Raw genomic sequence first — 18,051 nt, 5'->3', positions numbered from 1 at the left:
AAAATATGATTTTTATTTATGTTAGGTCCGAGAATAACAACATTGAAAAAGTTTTTAACTTACGGTTCTAATATGACCCAAAAATGACAAAACAAGAAAAACATGATTTTTTTTTTGTGCAAACCGATTCCTTAAAGCTCAAACCAAGTTTGGCACAACATTTAATAGGGTACTAAGTTTTAATCCGCGATACATCGCGGGACTATGTTTTTGTAATTAAAAATTAAAAAAAAATTTATGTTGTATTTGTTTGTTATTTTTGGTAGTATTTCATATGTCCTATAAAATTTATACAGTTTTAGTTTTGGATGAATCTCTTTTTCTACTTTAGAATAGTTTTATATTGTGTTTTGGTTGAAATATGTGTTTAACATTTATAATTTAAGTTTTACTGTTTTAGTTTTGAAACTAAATTTATTAGATGTAAGAAAATTTAAATTTATGTTAATATCGATCCAAAACGTCCCGCTATATAACCCATCCCATAGTATAGATTTTAAAAATAAAATAAAATATTATATGTGATATATGGTATAATTAAACACTTTGACTAAAAATGAATTAAACATAAATTGTTCTAGGAGGTTTTAAAATATTTTTGAAGTATTATATAAAGTTCTAATATAGAAATGTTACTTACTATAGTTATAAAGGAATCAAAAACCAATTCAAATCTACGATTATTTAAAATTAAGAATTATAACTATTACAAAAAAAAAGAAAAAAAACGAATATAATCAATGAGAATGAGAAAAAGAAACATAAGTATAACAAAAACAACCAGAAAACCTAATGTTTCTCTGCTTTTGTATTCATCATATTGTTCACACATATATATATATATATTATAAACAATACCATTTTAATAACTATTAAAGCTTCACACATACATGAAAGAAATAAAAAGAATCAAATCTGAGAAAAAGAAAACTGATGTCCGAGTGAATCCTAATTTTATTGAAAAAAGTTTTAATGATAATAGAAGGTGAATTCTATATTGCTAAGATAAATACAATAGTTGTTCTATTTACAATTTATTTATAGAGGTAATTATGGTTAGGAGAATAAATTTTGGTGAGCAAGTTAGAATATTAAAGATCTTTTTATCATATATTCTCGATCAGAAATCTAGAAGTTGATAGAGATATTTTTGTAATTTAATTTAGGAAAGTATTTGATTAAAATATTTTCTAAATATTGAACTTTTTGTGTAAATATATAGGGATCAATTTTGTAAATAAATTTTTAAATAAGTTAAACTTAAGGGTAGAATACAAAATGTACTTCAAAAATGTATATATAGATAGATGTTGTCAAGCTATTTATGGCAATAAACGTATCAAATTAGGTAGATTTAAATAGTTCCATTAATTGAGTTTCTACGAAATGTTATTTTAGGAAAATTGTTAGAAGTTAATGTTGTAAATAAAACATATTAAATAAGCAAAACTTGAAGGACATAAACCAAAATGTATTTCAAAAATAATAATATAGATGTCTTGCTAACGCATCCGCTTCCGTATTGAAAAACATGTTCATATCATTATTGTTGGTGTTCATGTTCTAATGGAAAAAAGGTCAAGAAACAAAATACGTAAACTGAAGAGAAAACCACTTGGGACTAAAAGATTCAAATTACTAGGATACGTTTTACAAGTTATGAGTATTTTAAGTACATTAAAGACGAACAGTGCGTAGGTAACAAGTGTGAACAGAGTGTGTGCTGACGAAAATTCTTTTAATCAAATCGTGTGAAGCTATCTATCTCCATTTAGCAACATCACAATATCTTTTAAAATTATAGTGTGGCCAGTGTTTATATAACTCAGATAACAACAAATATAAATGGTAATGCATTATGCATATTTGTTTAAAATATGTGGACGATGCTTTGTCCCGTATATATGGCCGTCTGCAAAGGGGTCCATATGCCACGTAAATCTTAAACCATGTTAACAACGAAAGGTCTCATTTAAATATATTTTCGTTCGTATAAATAACTAATTTCTGCGGCCCTAAAATTGATGGTTCGTCACGTTTGTTTTGATTGCAAGCATAATGAAATCAATACGAACGAAAAAAGATTCTATTATATATAGTTTAGTCCATGTTCTTGAAGAGTGGACCAGAGATTCAAGTGGCGACTATTTGATTGCTGGTCATGGTCGGACATCAGCCAACGGGACGCAGTGGGTGATGCAAGCACACCGGTTCTTACTGATCAAGAAATCAAAACCGTATGATTAATATTAGTCAAAGATTTGTTTCAACAACACGAAGAAATTGAGTTTTCCTACTAATCTGAAATCATGATTTTCAGTTTCTCACGTTTAGATATATATATATATATATATATATATTTTTTTTCTGTAGGATTAGTTGATCAATCCACATGCATTTTCCATGTATTTAAGAGACACGAATATCAAACAGTACGAGAAAATTATGTTGTTTTTTTTTCACCTTCGATGACTGAATGGGACATTAGTGGGAACCACTGGCATATGACGGTGTCGTATAGAAGGTTTCTAAGAAATAAAAAGAAATGAAGAAAAAAACAAATCTAATGCCTTCAAATTAATTTTCCAAACTGAAAAATAGAAACCGATTACGAAAAATCTAGACGTGGTTTAGTTATATGATTGATATGATCGATGCAGCGTATATTGGTTTTCATCTTTAACGGTTTAATTAGAATCCTGATTTTGACGTAAAACATAGACTACATAATAGTACATAGCAAGAAAAATGATTCTAGATCGGCGAATTGTTTCTGTACATCCAGCGAACGGAACTCGAACCAAAAGTGTATTTTTGCTTTTTGGGTTAGTGCGGTTTGAGGAGAAGTTTGTTTTTCTCAACGAATCTATGAAAGTGACTGCTAGGGTTTCTTCTGCTACTCTCAAATAATAAGTGTAAACAAAGTTTGTGCTGACGAAGATTCGTTTAATCAAACCGCGTGATATCTAATTAAGGTAATCTCCATCATTAGCAATATATATATATATATATATATATATATATATATATATATATATTTGTAGCTTGTGTTTATAAAACTCGAATTTTCTCTTCGGAAACGAATATTATAATCTTTGTAGCTTGTGTTTGTAATGCATGTATATGGTCTTAATTAATAATATGCAGTGGACGATGACCCTTTGTCCCATATACGGCATAGTTCCAAACGCTCCCACGTAATTTTTAAATCATGAGGAAACACGAAAATCTTTATATATATAGCAAACGCATAACTCTTAATTATATATTTTTAAAAGATTCCTAGGTTAGTAATTCGGAACAAAACTGTTTACAAAGAGAAAAATAAAACTCAAGAAATCTAGTTTCATATCTAAATATGTTCTAAGCTTTTAACAAAAGAGGATTTACAGATAAATGAAATATCGGATAATTAATGAGAGAAAGTCTACTAATTAGACTAATTAATCCAAACTCATATGGAGTCATATATATGACTGATCATATTAAAGATGGTAAAAGGCGAGTCATCAATCATCATGACTTAGCCAAATTTGCACAGTTTGTCTCAAATACGTAGTTAGCTAGTTTACTTGATCCAGAGGTCGAAAATAATTTCATTGTCGATATCAACAGTAACATTTCCGAACAGAAGAGAGTGATAGACCATGTGGATCACGTAAGTCTCATCTAAAAAATATCTTTTCTTTCGTACTAACAGCTAACAAATTTTGGGGGCCAATTGATAGTACGTCACCTATCAATTTGAGAAAAAAAAAAAAAAAAAATCAGCATGCATGGTGATGAATCAATACGTTCAAATTTCCTGGTACAAATTGGATTCTATTATAATTAATGTTAAGGCCATTAATAATTGGATGGCTAGTCACGACGTCCAACCGGCCAAACTTCGTTTTTATATTAGATAGATTAGATTTAATCTAAAATCAAAATTAATAACGTTGGCCAATCTTTATTCTCTTTACAGTACTGGAGGGGTCGATCTCGAGGTACCTAACCTAACCATGGCTTGGCACGTAGTTGGTGATGAGTGATGAGAAACATACAGACCTGTTCTTACTTGTTACTACTAAGCAAGAAGGTAGTTTTCTTTTAATCTTTTCTAAAATATAATAGTGCCTTCCTCCTCTACTCGGCCGAAACACATGATTTCGGTTCCTCTCTAAAGCTCCCTTTTTCGTAGGATTGGTTGATTCATTTCTTTGAATTTATTTATAAAAAGCAAAATAGTATGGAGAAATGTAATATGCTGTCTGTACTAATATTAATAATAGGGTTTTTTTCTTTTCTGTAAGAGTGAAGGAGGGGAATCATGATCTGAACAAACTGAAATCGTTCATCAGATTGGAAAAAATGAACTATTCATCAGGGGACTGCACCATTGCTACTAACTCTGCACAATCCGTCTCAAATTTTTGACAGTTAACATCCGCCGTCAGAAAAGACTCCATAGCCCAAGACGTGTAATATATAATGATAAAGACGTGTTATATTATATTTCTATTTTTAATTTGCATTTTTTAAAAATGTAGTGTGCAAAGAATTCTATATATATAAAGTTAACTTTTCTCTCCTCTCTTTCCTCCACATCATCATCATCATTCACCTAATCAAATTTTTTTTTGTTTTTGTATAAAAAAATTATATTAAATATTTATTAATTGCTTATTCATTATTTATAATTAATAATAGTAAAAATAAATAAAAACAAATTTAATAAATTTAATTAAATTTTAAAATAGTATGAAGAATAATATAATTTTTTTAGTAAATAATAAAATTAATAACTATATAAAAATGAATTAATTAAAATAAATAAAAATTTTAAAATAGTAAAAATAATACTATGAATTTGTTTTAGTAATAATGTTATTATTCAAGTTATAACCAAAAATGATCATATTCCAAAATTTAGAACGGATTGATGAGTTTTAGAATGGAACTAAGATTCTAATGCATGGTGGAGTTAACAACAATTTATGTAATTGTATTTATAAAAATCTAAACAGAAAAATAAAATTGAAGTGAATCATTAGTTTCTAAGAAACATATACTACAAAGATTTATTATTAAATTTCACTTATAAAAAGTAAAACAAACATATTATAAGGATCACACTTTTTTTTTAGAAAACTATGAAAAAAAAATTTGAAAAAATAATTCATCTATAAAAAAAAATTAATGGTCAGACAATATAGAAAAAAATAATATGTAAGCCGTTACAAAAAGTAACATATGATTTGTGTAGTATATCTCATAAAGTATATTATCAACTGGAGCTACAATTTTAATATATATAAAACAAGCTCGAGACTTCAACAATTTTATCAAATGATTTTAACCCAAAATATTGGCAAAACAACATATTTAAAGTATGTTATGTTTTTTTTTTAGAAGACGAAGCTGAGGTTGCATCACAAAATTAACATCTGCAAATAACATATGAGGTTTTAGAAAAATATGTAACTTGAATTAGTGACTGGATATTCATTGTCGGGTTTAAATGTTTCACCGTTTAGACATTCTTGACTTGGTCGAAAATTCTATTATGGCAGATGATGCACTTGGACAACCCCACTACAGCGACATAGCACTAAAATTGTTTATGAAACTTTGTATATTTGCATTTATTGTGTAATATCGATATGTTTAAATGGTCTCTATAATTAGATTAACAATCCACATTCGACGTTAGAAGTTTTAAAAGATGTTTTCATGGGATATAAATATGGAATGAACTCTTATAAGGATAAAAAGTCATCGACAATATTGTTTACTCTTCCAGTGAGGTTTTTAAATCATTTTTTGTTATCACGTGTTATAATGTTGATTTGCCAGAATAACATTATTTTGACACTAGACAATATATGTTATATATAGATTAGTAAAATAAGTATGACGTTTATACAGGTTTATCTTTTAATCTTTAAATAATTATATTTATATTCAATGATTCTTATTGATAAAAAAATTTAAATAAAATCTTACGCAAATAGTTGTCCCAAAAAAATATTATCTTCAACAATATTTATGTTATATATCACTTAGATGATAATAAGTCCAGTGTTTATTTTATAAACAAAAGTTGAAATGATTATATTTGAGTTCGACTATTTATAATGATAAAAAATATTAAATTAAAATCCCGCAGGTACAAATTCTAGTTTGTTTATAAAATAACCTTAATAGTTAATAATATAATAATCTGATTTTAGCCGCTTTCAAACCGAAGTGGAAGAAAATTAGTTCGGTTTCAGGTTAAGTAACTAAAACCGTTCGATTTTAAATTTACGGTTCGGTACGGTTCTGTTATATTTGGAATCCTTAGCTATTTCCCCGTCGGTTCCTCCGTCACCTTCTCCGTTACCGGCGAGAGACCTCGCCGTCGATCTCCAATCTTTCAGTTCTTCTTCTGATTCTATATCGATTCTCCCAATTTGACTTCTCACCGGTTTAGTTTCCCGATATATATATTAATTTCCCTCCTTCTTCGTCCATTTGGTCCGATTCGTATAGCGAAGATTTTGGGATTCCTCTCGAAATAAGACTTTTTTTTTTTTTTTTTTTTTTTTGGGAGCTGATGAGAAGAAGTGTCATCTCTCGCAAATGCAGCGAAGCCTCTCAATGGGTTTGACTTCACTGCTTCCTCTGAAACTTCCATCTCGGATGTAGGTATCTTAGCTCATTGCGCATGTTTTAAGATTCTGATAAGTAACTTGCCATGATGAGTTCCTAATGTTAGTGTGGACTTGTGCATAGTGTTCATCTTCAACACTCTAGTCAGTTATGGTCTTATGGACATTAATTGTGTGATTTCATTTTTGATGTAGGGAGACTCATCTTTGGTATATTAGACCAGATGAAGTGAAATGTGCATCTCTTCTAAAACACTACTCTCAACTTTTGTCACCAACTGAGAAAGATAGAGTTCTTCAGATGCGAGGCGATGAGCTTAAGAAGAATGCTTTGCTTGCTCGCACCTTGGTTCGGACCACCATCGCTAGATGTATGTTACTTGTATTGTAACCTTCTATCTAAATGTTTTATCATTATCCATTATTAGAGTTCCTCATTAGGTTTTGTTGGTTTTGGAAGATTTGATCATCTAACTGACCTGAACCTGGTCTTTGATGTATATGAACGCTGTTTGTGTTAAGTAGTAGTGTCTCTCTGCAGATTGAAAAGTCTGAATTTTTAACGAGTTTGCTGAGCATTAACTGTAATGGTTTTATTACTAGATCAGACAAACAGTGAGGTCGATCCTCGGTCCTTGATGTTCAAGAAGAATAAGTATGGGAAGCCTGAGGTGAGACAGTTATTTAGGATTGTACTAGACGTAACTCATTATAGTTTCTCGGCTTAAGGGGAAAATTTCATTTTTGTTCTTGTTTAAATTTTACAGGTAGATTGGCAGAATTATAACAACTGTAATAACCCACCATTGCATTTCAATATCTCCCACACAGATTCATTAATTGCCTGTGGGGTGACTGTACATGTTCCGGTAAGTCTCCTAGTCAGGCAAAATGCATACAGTTTTGTCCAGAGTTAGTGGCGTCAATGGTATCATGTTTTATATTTGAACAGTTGCAGTTTACTATGACATAGGTTGGTATCGATGTTGAAAACAAGGAAAGGAAAATTAAACATGACGTCTTAGCATTTGCAGAAAGATTTTACTCTGCTGATGAAGTGAAGTTTTTATCAACTATACTGGACCCGGAAGTTCAGCGAAAGGAATTTATTAAGTTGTGGACTCTCAAGGTAGTTTCTACTAATAACAACAGATATATACTTAGTGCCTGAAATTGTTACTTCACAAAAGTTAAAAACTGTTGGATCATCCAACTTGAATGATCTATATAATCCAGGAGGCATATGTGAAAGCATTAGGAAAAGGCTTCTCTGCTGCACCTTTTAATACCTTTACAATCCAGTCTAAGGTTGGAACAGAAGGATGCTACAATCTTTGCAAGGTTTGTGTTAAGACTTAAATCATACTCTGGAATCGAATATATACTACCGGAAAAATACCCTTTGCAGTATTTGTGTGTATGAACAGACAGTAGTAATACCCTTTGAATTTTAAGAAGCTTGAATGTTTTCTCTAGACATCTGAAATGACGATCAGTTCGCTGGAGAAGACAGAGAAATGCTACGAAGAATGGAGGTTTGCCCTTTTGGAGTTGGCTGATTCTCATTATGGTGCAATCTGTACTGAAGATGATCAAGCTGGTGGAGGTGCAATTTCAATTGACATAGACACTGAAGAATCCATTTATTCAGTGATTTCTTCATCACATCTTTCTCCTTCTTGCAGGTGGTCCTATGAGGGTGATTATCCGAAAAACCATCCCTTTCGTAGAAGATGAACTTATTTCTGAATCCAAACTTCTGTAGTTGCTGCCTTCGACCTTCACATTTCTGTAATCATTTTGTTTTGAATACATCCTTTGTAGTAGTACACTCCATACAATCGAATAATCAAAGCTTTTAGATACCTTGGAAAGTTACCAGTAATCCTTACACGAGCAGATTCCATCTTTGAAATAGTGGAACCGAGATGCATCTCTTACAACAAACTGGCGATCTACAATCTTGCTGACCAGCTTGATGAAAACATGACAATCTTCACACACCCTCAAATTCTTTATCACAAGAATTTCTGTGCCTGGAATACTGTTGAGAATCCCAAAAGCTATTGCTAACCTCTCGCTATGCTCACGGCTAGTGCTGGAAACCTCTTCGCCTCTATCACAGTCCATGTTTCCCGCAAGCTCCATCACAGAAGTCTCCAACTCATCCAGCATTCTGTGGACTTCCTCTGTTTGCTCATGACTTCTGTCGCCAGCTAAAAACAAATGAACTCTTCCCTTGTGTTCCACGTAACTATACCCAGGCTTTTTCCTGAATGCTCTCTCTCTCATCATTACCCGGATTCTCCAGATTCCTTCTTGATTCTTTGAGTCTGAATATATATTTGACATCAATACATAGTAGCCAATGTTCATGGGTTCAAACTCAATCACCTTTGCAAAAGCTAACTCTGCCATATCCACATTCTTATGGATTTTACAAGCACCCAATAGGGCGCCCCAAACAGCACCATCTGGTTCAACAGGCATTGAATTTATAAATTCCATGGCTTCATCTAGCCGACCAGCTCTTCCGAGTAGATCAACTACGCAAGAGTAGTGTTCAGGACCAGGCTTCAGATTATATTCTCTCTTCATCGCATTAAATAACTCCAAACCTCTGTCTGCTAGCCCTGAATGACTGCAAGCAGATAAAACCATCACAAACACAGTCCCATCGGGTCTTATGCCTCTTCTTATCATATCATCGAAAAGCATAAGCCCAATCTCTGCCATTCCATGCATCCCATAGCAACCTATCATGGCGGTCCACGAAACTAAGCTTTTTACAGGCATGGTGTCGAAAACAGCACGTGCCTTTGCCAAGTTACCGCATCTAGCATACATACTAATCAATGCGTTGCTTACATACAAATTTGATCCATAACCATTGGCTTCGACTAGCTTCCTGACCAATCTTCTTAGCTCCAAGATGGGCACAAGAAGACAGAACACTAACCAATGTAACAGGATCAGGACAAACACCCGATGATTTCATCAGCTCATAAAGTTCCAGAACATCGTAAGCTAGCCCGTTCTGTGAATATCCAGAAATCACAGCATTCCAGGAAATCAAACCCTTCACAGGCAGTTCATCGAACAATCTCCTACCAGATTCTACCGCACCGCATTTCATGTACATTGTGATGAAACTATTCAAAACAGCTTCTTCAGAATCTGTTCCTCCTTTAACGCATTGACCGTGAAGAGACCTTCCGAGCCAGAGGTAGTCAGGAGCAGAGCAAAGCGGGACAAGCCCCAGCATTGTAACTGAATCCACAGACACACCAGTTTCCTTCATTCTACGAAACATAAACGCAGCATCAGATACCTTCGAGTTTGCTCTGTACCCAGATATCAAAGCGTTGTAACAAACACCTAGCTGACTTGACTGAGGATTTTCGTCGAACACCTTGCGTGCATCTTCAACCAAACCGCATTTACAGTACATTGAGATCAGAGCAGTCAGCACAAAGGGCTCAGCCTCGCAACCTCCTCTGATAACGTGGCAATGGATCTGTTTACCGGAGACAGGAAGCGAAAGGGCAGCACATGACTTGAGAATGAAAGGGAAAGAGAACGCGTCGGGGGAAGAACCAGACCGGAGCATTGACCGGTAAAGAGAGACAGATTCGGCGAACAAGGACTGATACGCTAGCTCTCTCAGACGCACGTTCCATGACGTCGAAGCCACCGCAGCGACGGCGGAGTTCCGTACAAGGCTCCCAGCGACGTTCATGGGTCCTCTCCGGCGAGTATGACTCGTTTGGTTAAACGCATAATACTATCCTATATGAGAGTGAGGCCCAATAGTATGGGCCTGGCCCAAACTACTTGAGAATATATGTTAGGTGCATCTCCAAAATTTTGGGGGAATAGAGTTATACGAACAACCAAACGGATAACAATCTGATAGACCATTTCTTCTCTTCGTCTCTAAATAACTTTCTCCATCTGCAAATCGTTGCCGCCGCTATTTTCCTCATAAACCAGATTGAACTTCTTCATCTTTCTCTACCAGCGTTGGTTGGAGGAGGCTCACGCGGCTTGAAACTCGCCGGAGCAACTTCCGACCCACGGATCCGAGTGAGTTTCTGGTAAGAAAAGCATCACTGTTGTTGTATTAGTGGTGGTTGCTGAGTGGTTTCGAATGTTATCAAATAAATTCTTGAAATTTCTTATGATATGAATAGATCATCTTTTGTTTATGCAGGGATTGTAGGAAAAAATCTGATTTTTTTTTATTTATATATATTGATTTGTGATACAAATGAAGGTATTGAGTGTTAAACTAACCTTAGGATTAGGATTGATTTGTAAGGTTCTTAAGAGATGGATTGGTTGTTATGTTCATCTTTTATGGAGTTGCTTTAGTGGCTACAGTAATGTTTTGTGAAAACAATGTCTTACAAAACCCATTAGGCTTTGTGGATTCTCTGGTTCTTATGTTGATGCTCTCTCGGTTTGTTTGTTAGTGCTTATTCTATAACTAGCTAGTCGAGGATAAGGTGTCTGTATTGTTGACCAAATGAATTTGGAATCTTTTGGGATTTTAATTTGAGGTCTGGTTAGTACATCTTTAATCAGTTTAGCTTCGCCTAATTACTTCTGGTGGTAGGTAGGTTAATATATGCAGATGAATATTGATCTGTTTCAATTGCTAACCCAAGTTCACAATATTTCTGTAATCTTTTGGACAGAAATCAGCGTGGATACTCATCACTTGGAGTAAGGTTATTTGCAGCTCCTGTACATTTTTTCATCATGCCGAGCCGGAGAAGTGACTCTGCCATTAAGCTAATTACATACTCTGAGGAACTTGTGGATGGAAAACCGTTCTATGCTTTTTCCAATTGTCTCCCTGTGAAGGCTTTAAACCGTGAACCTGCTGGTCATGCCTTCCATTCTGCTGCTCTTAAACTGCATGGTTGTGCAGAGGAACCCACAGACAATGAAGATGGTGATAAGAAAGTGGGAGATGATAAAGAGAAGGAGTATGTTCCTTCATTCAACTCATATGCCAACAAAGGAAAGAAGAAGTCTGGTACCCAGCAACAAGACCACTATGCATTGTTGGGTTTGAGCAATTTAAGATATCTTGCGACAGAAGATCAGATTAGGAAAAGCTATCGTGAAGCTGCGCTGAAGCATCATCCTGATAAACTCGCTACTCTCCTTTTGTTAGAGGAGACAGAAGAAGCCAAGGAAGCTAAAAAAGATGAGATAGAATCTCGCTTCAAAGCGATTCAAGAAGCATATGAGGTATTGATGGACTCGACAAGGAGAAGAATTTTTGACTCCACTGATGAGTTTGATGACGAGGTCCCATCGGATTGTTTGCCGCAAGACTTTTTCAAGGTCTTTGGTCCAGCTTTCAAGAGAAATGCTAGGTGGTCAGTGAATCAGCGTATTCCAGATCTGGGAGATGAAAACACACCACTTAAAGATGTTGATAAGTTCTACAACTTTTGGTACGCTTTCAAGAGTTGGAGGGAATTTCCTGATGAAGAGGAGCATGATCTTGAACAAGCAGATTCCCGTGAAGAACGGAGGTGGATGGAGAAGGAGAATGCCAAAAAAACTGTGAAGGCTAGAAAGGAGGAGCATGCTCGAATCCGGACTCTTGTTGACAATGCATATCGAAAAGACCCGAGAATTGTGAAAAGAAAAGAGGAAGAAAAGGCTGAGAAGCAACAGAAAAAGGAAGCAAAGCTTCTGGCTAAGAAGAAGCAGGAAGAGGACGCTGCAATTGCTGCTGAAGAAGAGAAAAAGCGAAAAGAAGAAGAAGAAAAGCGAGCTGCAGAATCTGCACAACAACAAAAGAAAAATAAGGAAAGAGAGAAGAAGCTCTTACGCAAAGAAAGGAATCGTCTTAGAACTCTCTCAGCTCCTCTCGTGGCTCAGCGTCTGCTTGACATTTCCGAGGAAGATATAGAGAAACTATGCATGTCGCTTAACACCGAGCAGTTGCAGAATCTATGTGATAGAATGGGAAACAAAGAAGGACTAGAATTGGCAAAGGTGATCAAAGATGGATGCGATACTAGTAGAAATGACGAAGCTGAATCTAAAGAAAAAGAAAGTAAGAAGACCAACGGTGGCACAGAGCCTACAACACGAGTGTCTCAGTTAGATAGTAGTACTGTGAAGAAACAACCATGGAGCAAGGAAGAGATTGATATGCTGAGAAAAGGAATGGTAAAATATCCAAAGGGGACATCTCGAAGATGGGAAGTTGTTTCAGAGTACATCGGCACAGGAAGATCCGTAGAGGAGATCCTGAAAGCAACTAAAACAGTTCTTCTACAAAAACCAGATTCCGCTAAAGCATTCGATTCATTCCTCGAGAAAAGGAAACCCTCTGCGTCAATCGCGTCCCCTCTCTCCACAAGAGAAGAGCTCGGAGAATCTCTACCTACGGCGACGACCACAACAAAGGCAAGCCCTTCTAAAGAAACTGTTGTGGCGAACAGTCAGAGCTCAGACAACAATGGTGAAGCAGGTGCAAGTTCAGACACAGATGGCTGGTCAACTGTGCAAGAAAGAGCTTTGGTTCAAGCTTTGAAGACATTCCCAAAAGAGACAAGTCAAAGATGGGAGAGAGTAGCTGCAGCTGTTCCTGGGAAAACGATGATTCAATGCAAGAAGAAGTTTGCAGAGCTTAAGGAAATCATTAGAAACAAGAAAACGGGAGTGTAAGTTAAAAATATATTTTGGGAGTCCCAATGAGAATTTTGGGTTTTAATCCTCTTTGGGGCACCGTTACTTTGCGAGAAGCAAGACCTAAAAACACTTTTTATTATTTGTAATGATTCATTTCCCTTTTGATGTCGCTATATATATTGAGAATGCTTGAGCCACTACTATCTAATATATAATTTTGACATAATCTTATGTATTGTTTGGGTAACATCTGGCATAAATATCCCATATGTTATTTGGATTTGTCCCCAAATCGCTTAATAGTCAGTATTAGAAGCTGTCTCTGGATTATATGATTTCGATTTGCTATTTAAATCTAAACAAAACCAATCGAGCAAAGTACTGTATAAGGGAGTGAACAGGAAACAATAAATTGGGTAATTTGCCTTTCAAGCATTAGAGAAAATCCAAACTTTTACGACGTCCATAAATCTTCTCTCACGTATAACAAACCGCAAGTCATGAGTCATGTAAGCCAGTTGAATGAAAATACAGAAAGATTCAAATTGTGATATGGTTCATTTCGTTACAGCGACCAAACAGGAGGCATATTAGTCCATCCACAAGACCCGACACCTCCTCGTGGTGCTTGACCGGACGATGACCCAACAGTCACGTAACTGTTCCCAGTGTCATCACCACCAAGAAGAAGCGCAAGCGCATCGCTCATGCTGCTTGTGTCTCTAACAATCCCATAACATCCTTGGTCAAGCCAGCTCGATGCAAGTAAAACATCAGGCCGTGTCATGTCAACTCTCTTTGGTTCCCAAACCTGATCCACCTCTTCTGTCTTTACAAAGTTTCCTGCAAAAGTGTCAAGTATGAACACCAACACACTAGCTTAAGAATCAATATGGAAAACAATTAGATTAAATACCAATCAACGAGTAACTTTGATCGACTCACCTGATGAAATACCACCTGCACTAAGTTGCGAGGGGATTGAAATCTCGGAGCGAGTCAAATTCATTTGGAAATTTTCCAACTCCCCTGGTTTGATCTGGCTACGTGGTACATTCTGAGTAGCATCGGTTGTACAAGTAGTTGAACTGAAACTCTTCTCAGGTGATGATGACAACAAACTGTGCTTTGCACTAGTTTTGATCTTGGCCTCATGAAGTAACATATCTAGTAGGCCGGTGTCGCATGAAGAGAAACAATCTGACTCCTCTATCTCCGATGGTGGTGGAGATTGAATATAGGCATCAACAGAATCAAGGAGATCTGAATGTGGAGGTGACGGTGTCGCTTTCCACTGATCAAATGCACTAGTTTCTGAATATTGGAATGAAGGGAGCTCCAGCTTCACTGCCCCAAATGAGGGCTTAGAAGTAGGAAGCATGCCATCCGCAAGGGTATGGCTATCTAGAATCATCATCATATCAGATGAATGTTGATTTCCGTAAGGAGGATGATCAACATAACAAGGCGAGATACTGCAAGATCTGGGATTCTTTTGTGAAGCAGTATTCTGAAAGTATTCCGGAGATTGGACTTCATGCTTTATGTTACTGCTGCACATGGGAAACCGAGATCCAGAATCCCAGAGTTGCTTTGGGGAAGGCAATATCGGTGGCATGTAGCTTTCATACCAGGAAGAACTTGCGCCAGTTCCTAGCATGTTGCATGCAACCAAATCTGATAGGTCAGAACCGGCAGGTAATAAGCTAGCAGCAAAACTTAGATCATCAAATAAAAGATTCGCTTTGGAATTCCCCAACTGCAAGAAATCTTGACGTCTTCTTCTATCTACTCTTATGATATTACTCTTTGTATCCTCTTCACTCCACTGGAGATCTTCAACATGGATTTCAGGAGGGTACAGTGGTAAGCCTGCTCGTTGTCGCCTCTTGATACGAGTGTTCCAATAATTCTTTATCTCATTATCTGTTCGACCAGGCAACTGATAAACAAGAAGAGAAATTATACCAGAGATAAGTCCTTAGGCTCACAGAAAAGATGAATCTATGAAAATGGACCAATATCATCAGTTACAATACTACTTACATGTTCAGCCATCTGCGCCCATTTATTTCCTATTTTGGCGTGCATTTCAACAATGAGCTGTTCTTCTTCTTCGCTAAATGCTCCTTTCTTCAAGTTTGGCCTGAGATGATTAGCCCATCTCAGACGACAGCTTTTACCACAACGGGCAAGGCTAGTGTGTTTCTGGACAGCATTCCAGTTACCCTCGCCGTGCTTCTTCACATAATCAATCAAAATCCCGTCTTCAGTCGAGGTCCATGGTCCTTTCTTCAGGGCACCTCCTCTCCCTCTACTTCTGTAGCCGTTGCTGATACTATCAGCAGCTGAAGATTCGTTATAGATGCTGGAGTGCATACCATCATCACTCTCAACCGTAGTCAAGTAACTCATCTCTTTCTATCTATATCAAGACAACCCCCACCACTTGAATAAACAATTTAGACATCAAAGCTCCCCACCTGAACCAGTTTAGAGAAGTAGACAAACCCTTTAATATTCCAGCCAGCAGTCATTCATGTACATATCAACAAAATAACGAAATGATAAACTTCCAAACGATTGAAAACAAACAGTTAGAATAATAAGTCTAGTAGAACGCCTAAGATTTCTTATCTACCACTGATACATCGTTTCTCATTATTGGATACTATCACAAAAGGCACTGACACTTTGAAATGACTTCTACTATATCAAATACTAAGACCAAAATAAAACTAATCAACAATCTCAAGATTTTGAATCCCAATTCCAATTTCAAAATCACTCAGGGAAAGCGGATCCCTCTCTATTTACAAGAATCGAAAAGCAACAGATACACACGAACCCTAGCTGAGGTAAAAAAAGCAAGCTCTCTATTCAGTATCTAGCAACATGCCATATATTATAATCAGCAAACTCGCTCACGCTGAGATCTACAACATACGACGAAATCGGAGCTCGAGTTGGAGCTGAAGATACAGATTTGAAACAAATAAAAACTATCCGATTTGGTATCGGAAAATTACAATCGAACAAAAAAAATTAGCTCAAAATTAAAACTCCACACTGATCAGAAGACAACGAATTGAAGATCAGAGATCCGCGCAAATGGATTCAAAGACCTACCTACTAATAACGGAAGAACAATCTAGAAGAAGAAACATTACCAGGAGAGAGATGGAGAGAGAGACGACGACGACGCGGGAAAGCTCGAGAGATGCAGAGAGAGAGAGAGAGAGAGAACGATGAAGAGTGAAAGTGATTCAAAGTACGAAAGCTAAAGGATTCATCAAAGCTCTCTCGTTCTGCTCAACATTAGTGGCTAAGAGAGATGCAATTTTTGGAAATTATTGTTTTTTTTTTTTTTTTTTTTTTTAAACTCCTACCTTATTATTATTATTTACCTTTTTCATTGCGGGAGATAAATAAAAAGTTCATGTAATATACACAATAATAATTACGTACGTATATTTGTACCACCAAATTAAAAAAAAAAAAATAATAAAAATTATAAAGTAAATTTGTTCAACTCTTTCACCTCCTATTTAGTGGATGAATGAGTTGAATGTTATTCAACCAATTTTATTCAACTCATTCATCCGTAATACAATCATTTCCACCGAAAGTGTGTGAAAGAAGTGATGGAGGGAATAATATAGAAATATGGAAAGCAGTGGGGAACTCTTGTAAACGTACGAGGAACGTAAGAGGATCAGTTTCCACTTCTCCGTGTCTCACGCTTGTCTCTTTTCTATTTTGTTTCTCACATTTTATTTGATCTTAATTACTAACTAGTGAAATAGTTGAAAAGTTGATTTGATCTGGTAAATTACGATTATTGGTTGATCGCGGAACAAGTGATAAAACCACTGGGACAATCTTTTGCAGGCTAACAAAATACTTACGGATTATGGTAACAATGATTGAATATTGTTTGTCTGTGACAAATTTAGTTTCTGTAATAGTGCTAGTATAATAAGGATATTTCCTTATGTTGTACCAAGGACTACCTGAGATCTTAATTAACCTATACTTGATTTAGTTATACGCAAATTAAAATATACTATAATATTGTGCACATTATTGGAGAAAGCACCAAATAGGCTCTCCTAGCTCTATCGCTTTATACAAGTCCCTATCTCTCTCTCTAGATGAAGGATTGCGATTAGGGTTTCATGTTTCAAGCAAAATGGGGCCGTCTTGAGTCTTGAAAAGAACCAAGACAAAACCACAGATCCATATCACTACATATACATCCTATCATCAAACAGCTACTGTTCGCTGTTGGAGCATCATCAAGATTCACAAATCATCAAGTATATATGTACATTCGTGTGTACTATGATAAGATTTTTGATGTATGTATGAGAATCTTGATGATGCTGCAGCTGCAATCAGTGGCTTATACATATAAACAGGTATGTTCCGATGATGAAAAGTATTTTGTAGTTTTTTGTTTTTGAATGAATCCACAGATCGGATCACAAGAGGAGGTAATATAGCTCGAGAACTTTTTGGTATGTTCATTTTATTTGTTTCTTGATAGAGTTCTTGCTAAGTATTTTGAATCTCTCAAAATGATCTTAGTTGTTTTCCCATAAATCCTTAATCTTCTGGTTAATTTATATATAAGTATCTCTAGAGGTTAATCTATTTATCTTTGTATATTTCTTTCAGCTTTCTTCCTAGTTATAATATTTGTTTCTTGGATGATGAATTTAATATACATCTTTCTAAAGTAAATTTAACG

At 35.6% G+C, this 18,051-nt stretch overlaps 3 protein-coding genes, 1 long non-coding RNA gene and 1 pseudogene across 13 annotated transcripts; 3 read left to right on the top strand and 2 right to left on the bottom strand.

Annotated features, from left to right (window-relative positions):
• Positions 1–3,839: 3,839 nt before the first annotated feature.
• LOC147949534 (uncharacterized) lies at positions 3,840–4,575 on the top strand. The gene is made up of 2 exons (XR_015584279.1): positions 3,840–4,081; positions 4,296–4,575. It is a non-coding gene; the product is annotated as an uncharacterized LOC147949534 (long non-coding RNA).
• A 1,653-nt stretch (positions 4,576–6,228) lies between these two features.
• Positions 6,229–8,513, top strand: LOC104772972 (uncharacterized). Of its 10 annotated transcripts, XM_087490676.1 has the most exons (9): positions 6,291–6,451; positions 6,578–6,668; positions 6,831–7,006; positions 7,239–7,306; positions 7,403–7,504; positions 7,609–7,764; positions 7,872–7,976; positions 8,112–8,241; positions 8,321–8,513. In XM_087490676.1, exons 2-9 carry the CDS (start codon positions 6,607–6,609, stop codon positions 8,398–8,400), a joined length of 879 nt encoding a protein of 292 aa, XP_087346802.1. In that variant the 5' UTR covers positions 6,291–6,451; positions 6,578–6,606; the 3' UTR covers positions 8,401–8,513. The 10 variants fall into 10 exon arrangements, with proteins under 10 accessions (XP_087347064.1, XP_010496068.1, XP_087346993.1 ...); XM_087490938.1 differs by having other exon boundaries at positions 6,229–6,668; positions 7,244–7,306; XM_010497766.3 differs by having other exon boundaries at positions 6,229–6,672; positions 7,244–7,306.
• LOC104773233 (putative pentatricopeptide repeat-containing protein At3g11460, mitochondrial pseudogene) lies at positions 8,482–10,445 on the bottom strand (annotated as a pseudogene).
• Positions 10,446–10,502: 57 nt separating this feature from the next.
• Positions 10,503–13,524, top strand: LOC104704404 (uncharacterized). The gene is made up of 2 exons (XM_087490381.1): positions 10,503–10,732; positions 11,336–13,524. Exon 2 carries the CDS (start codon positions 11,400–11,402, stop codon positions 13,332–13,334), a length of 1,935 nt encoding a protein of 644 aa, XP_087346507.1. The 5' UTR covers positions 10,503–10,732; positions 11,336–11,399; the 3' UTR covers positions 13,335–13,524.
• A 186-nt stretch (positions 13,525–13,710) lies between these two features.
• LOC104772907 (transcription factor MYB65-like) lies at positions 13,711–16,928 on the bottom strand. The gene is made up of 4 exons (XM_087490465.1): positions 16,469–16,928; positions 15,345–15,781; positions 14,244–15,240; positions 13,711–14,141 (listed from the first exon to the last, which is right to left on the bottom strand). Exons 2-4 carry the CDS (start codon positions 15,711–15,713, stop codon positions 13,864–13,866), a joined length of 1,644 nt encoding a protein of 547 aa, XP_087346591.1. The 5' UTR covers positions 15,714–15,781; positions 16,469–16,928; the 3' UTR covers positions 13,711–13,863.
• Positions 16,929–18,051: the final 1,123 nt, after the last annotated feature.

The sequence above is a fragment of the Camelina sativa genome, chromosome 1 (assembly GCF_030686135.1).
Source record: "Camelina sativa cultivar CO46 ecotype springtype chromosome 1, ASM3068613v1".
NCBI lineage: Eukaryota > Viridiplantae > Streptophyta > Magnoliopsida > Brassicales > Brassicaceae > Camelina > Camelina sativa.
This window is presented reverse-complemented; position numbering and strand designations above follow the sequence as displayed.

Bases quoted from the DNA above. Each gene is read 5' to 3' on its own strand.
- LOC104772972 (XM_010497532.3), top strand. From the start codon at position 6,607: ATGCAGCGAAGCCTCTCAATGGGTTTGACTTCACTGCTTCCTCTGAAA. The intron at 7,307-7,402 runs GTGAGACAGTTA...TAAATTTTACAG, and splicing joins ATAAGTATGGGAAGCCTGAG to GTAGATTGGCAGAATTATAA. The intron at 7,765-7,871 runs GTAGTTTCTACT...TATATAATCCAG, and splicing joins TTAAGTTGTGGACTCTCAAG to GAGGCATATGTGAAAGCATT.
- LOC104704404 (XM_087490381.1), top strand. From the start codon at position 11,400: ATGCCGAGCCGGAGAAGTGACTCTGCCATTAAGCTAATTACATACTCT.
- LOC104772907 (XM_087490465.1), bottom strand. From the start codon at position 15,713: ATGAGTTACTTGACTACGGTTGAGAGTGATGATGGTATGCACTCCAGC. The intron at 15,241-15,344 runs GTAAGTAGTATT...CTTGTTTATCAG, and splicing joins GGGCGCAGATGGCTGAACAT to TTGCCTGGTCGAACAGATAA. The intron at 14,142-14,243 runs GTGAGTCGATCA...ACACTTTTGCAG, and splicing joins TGCAGGTGGTATTTCATCAG to GAAACTTTGTAAAGACAGAA.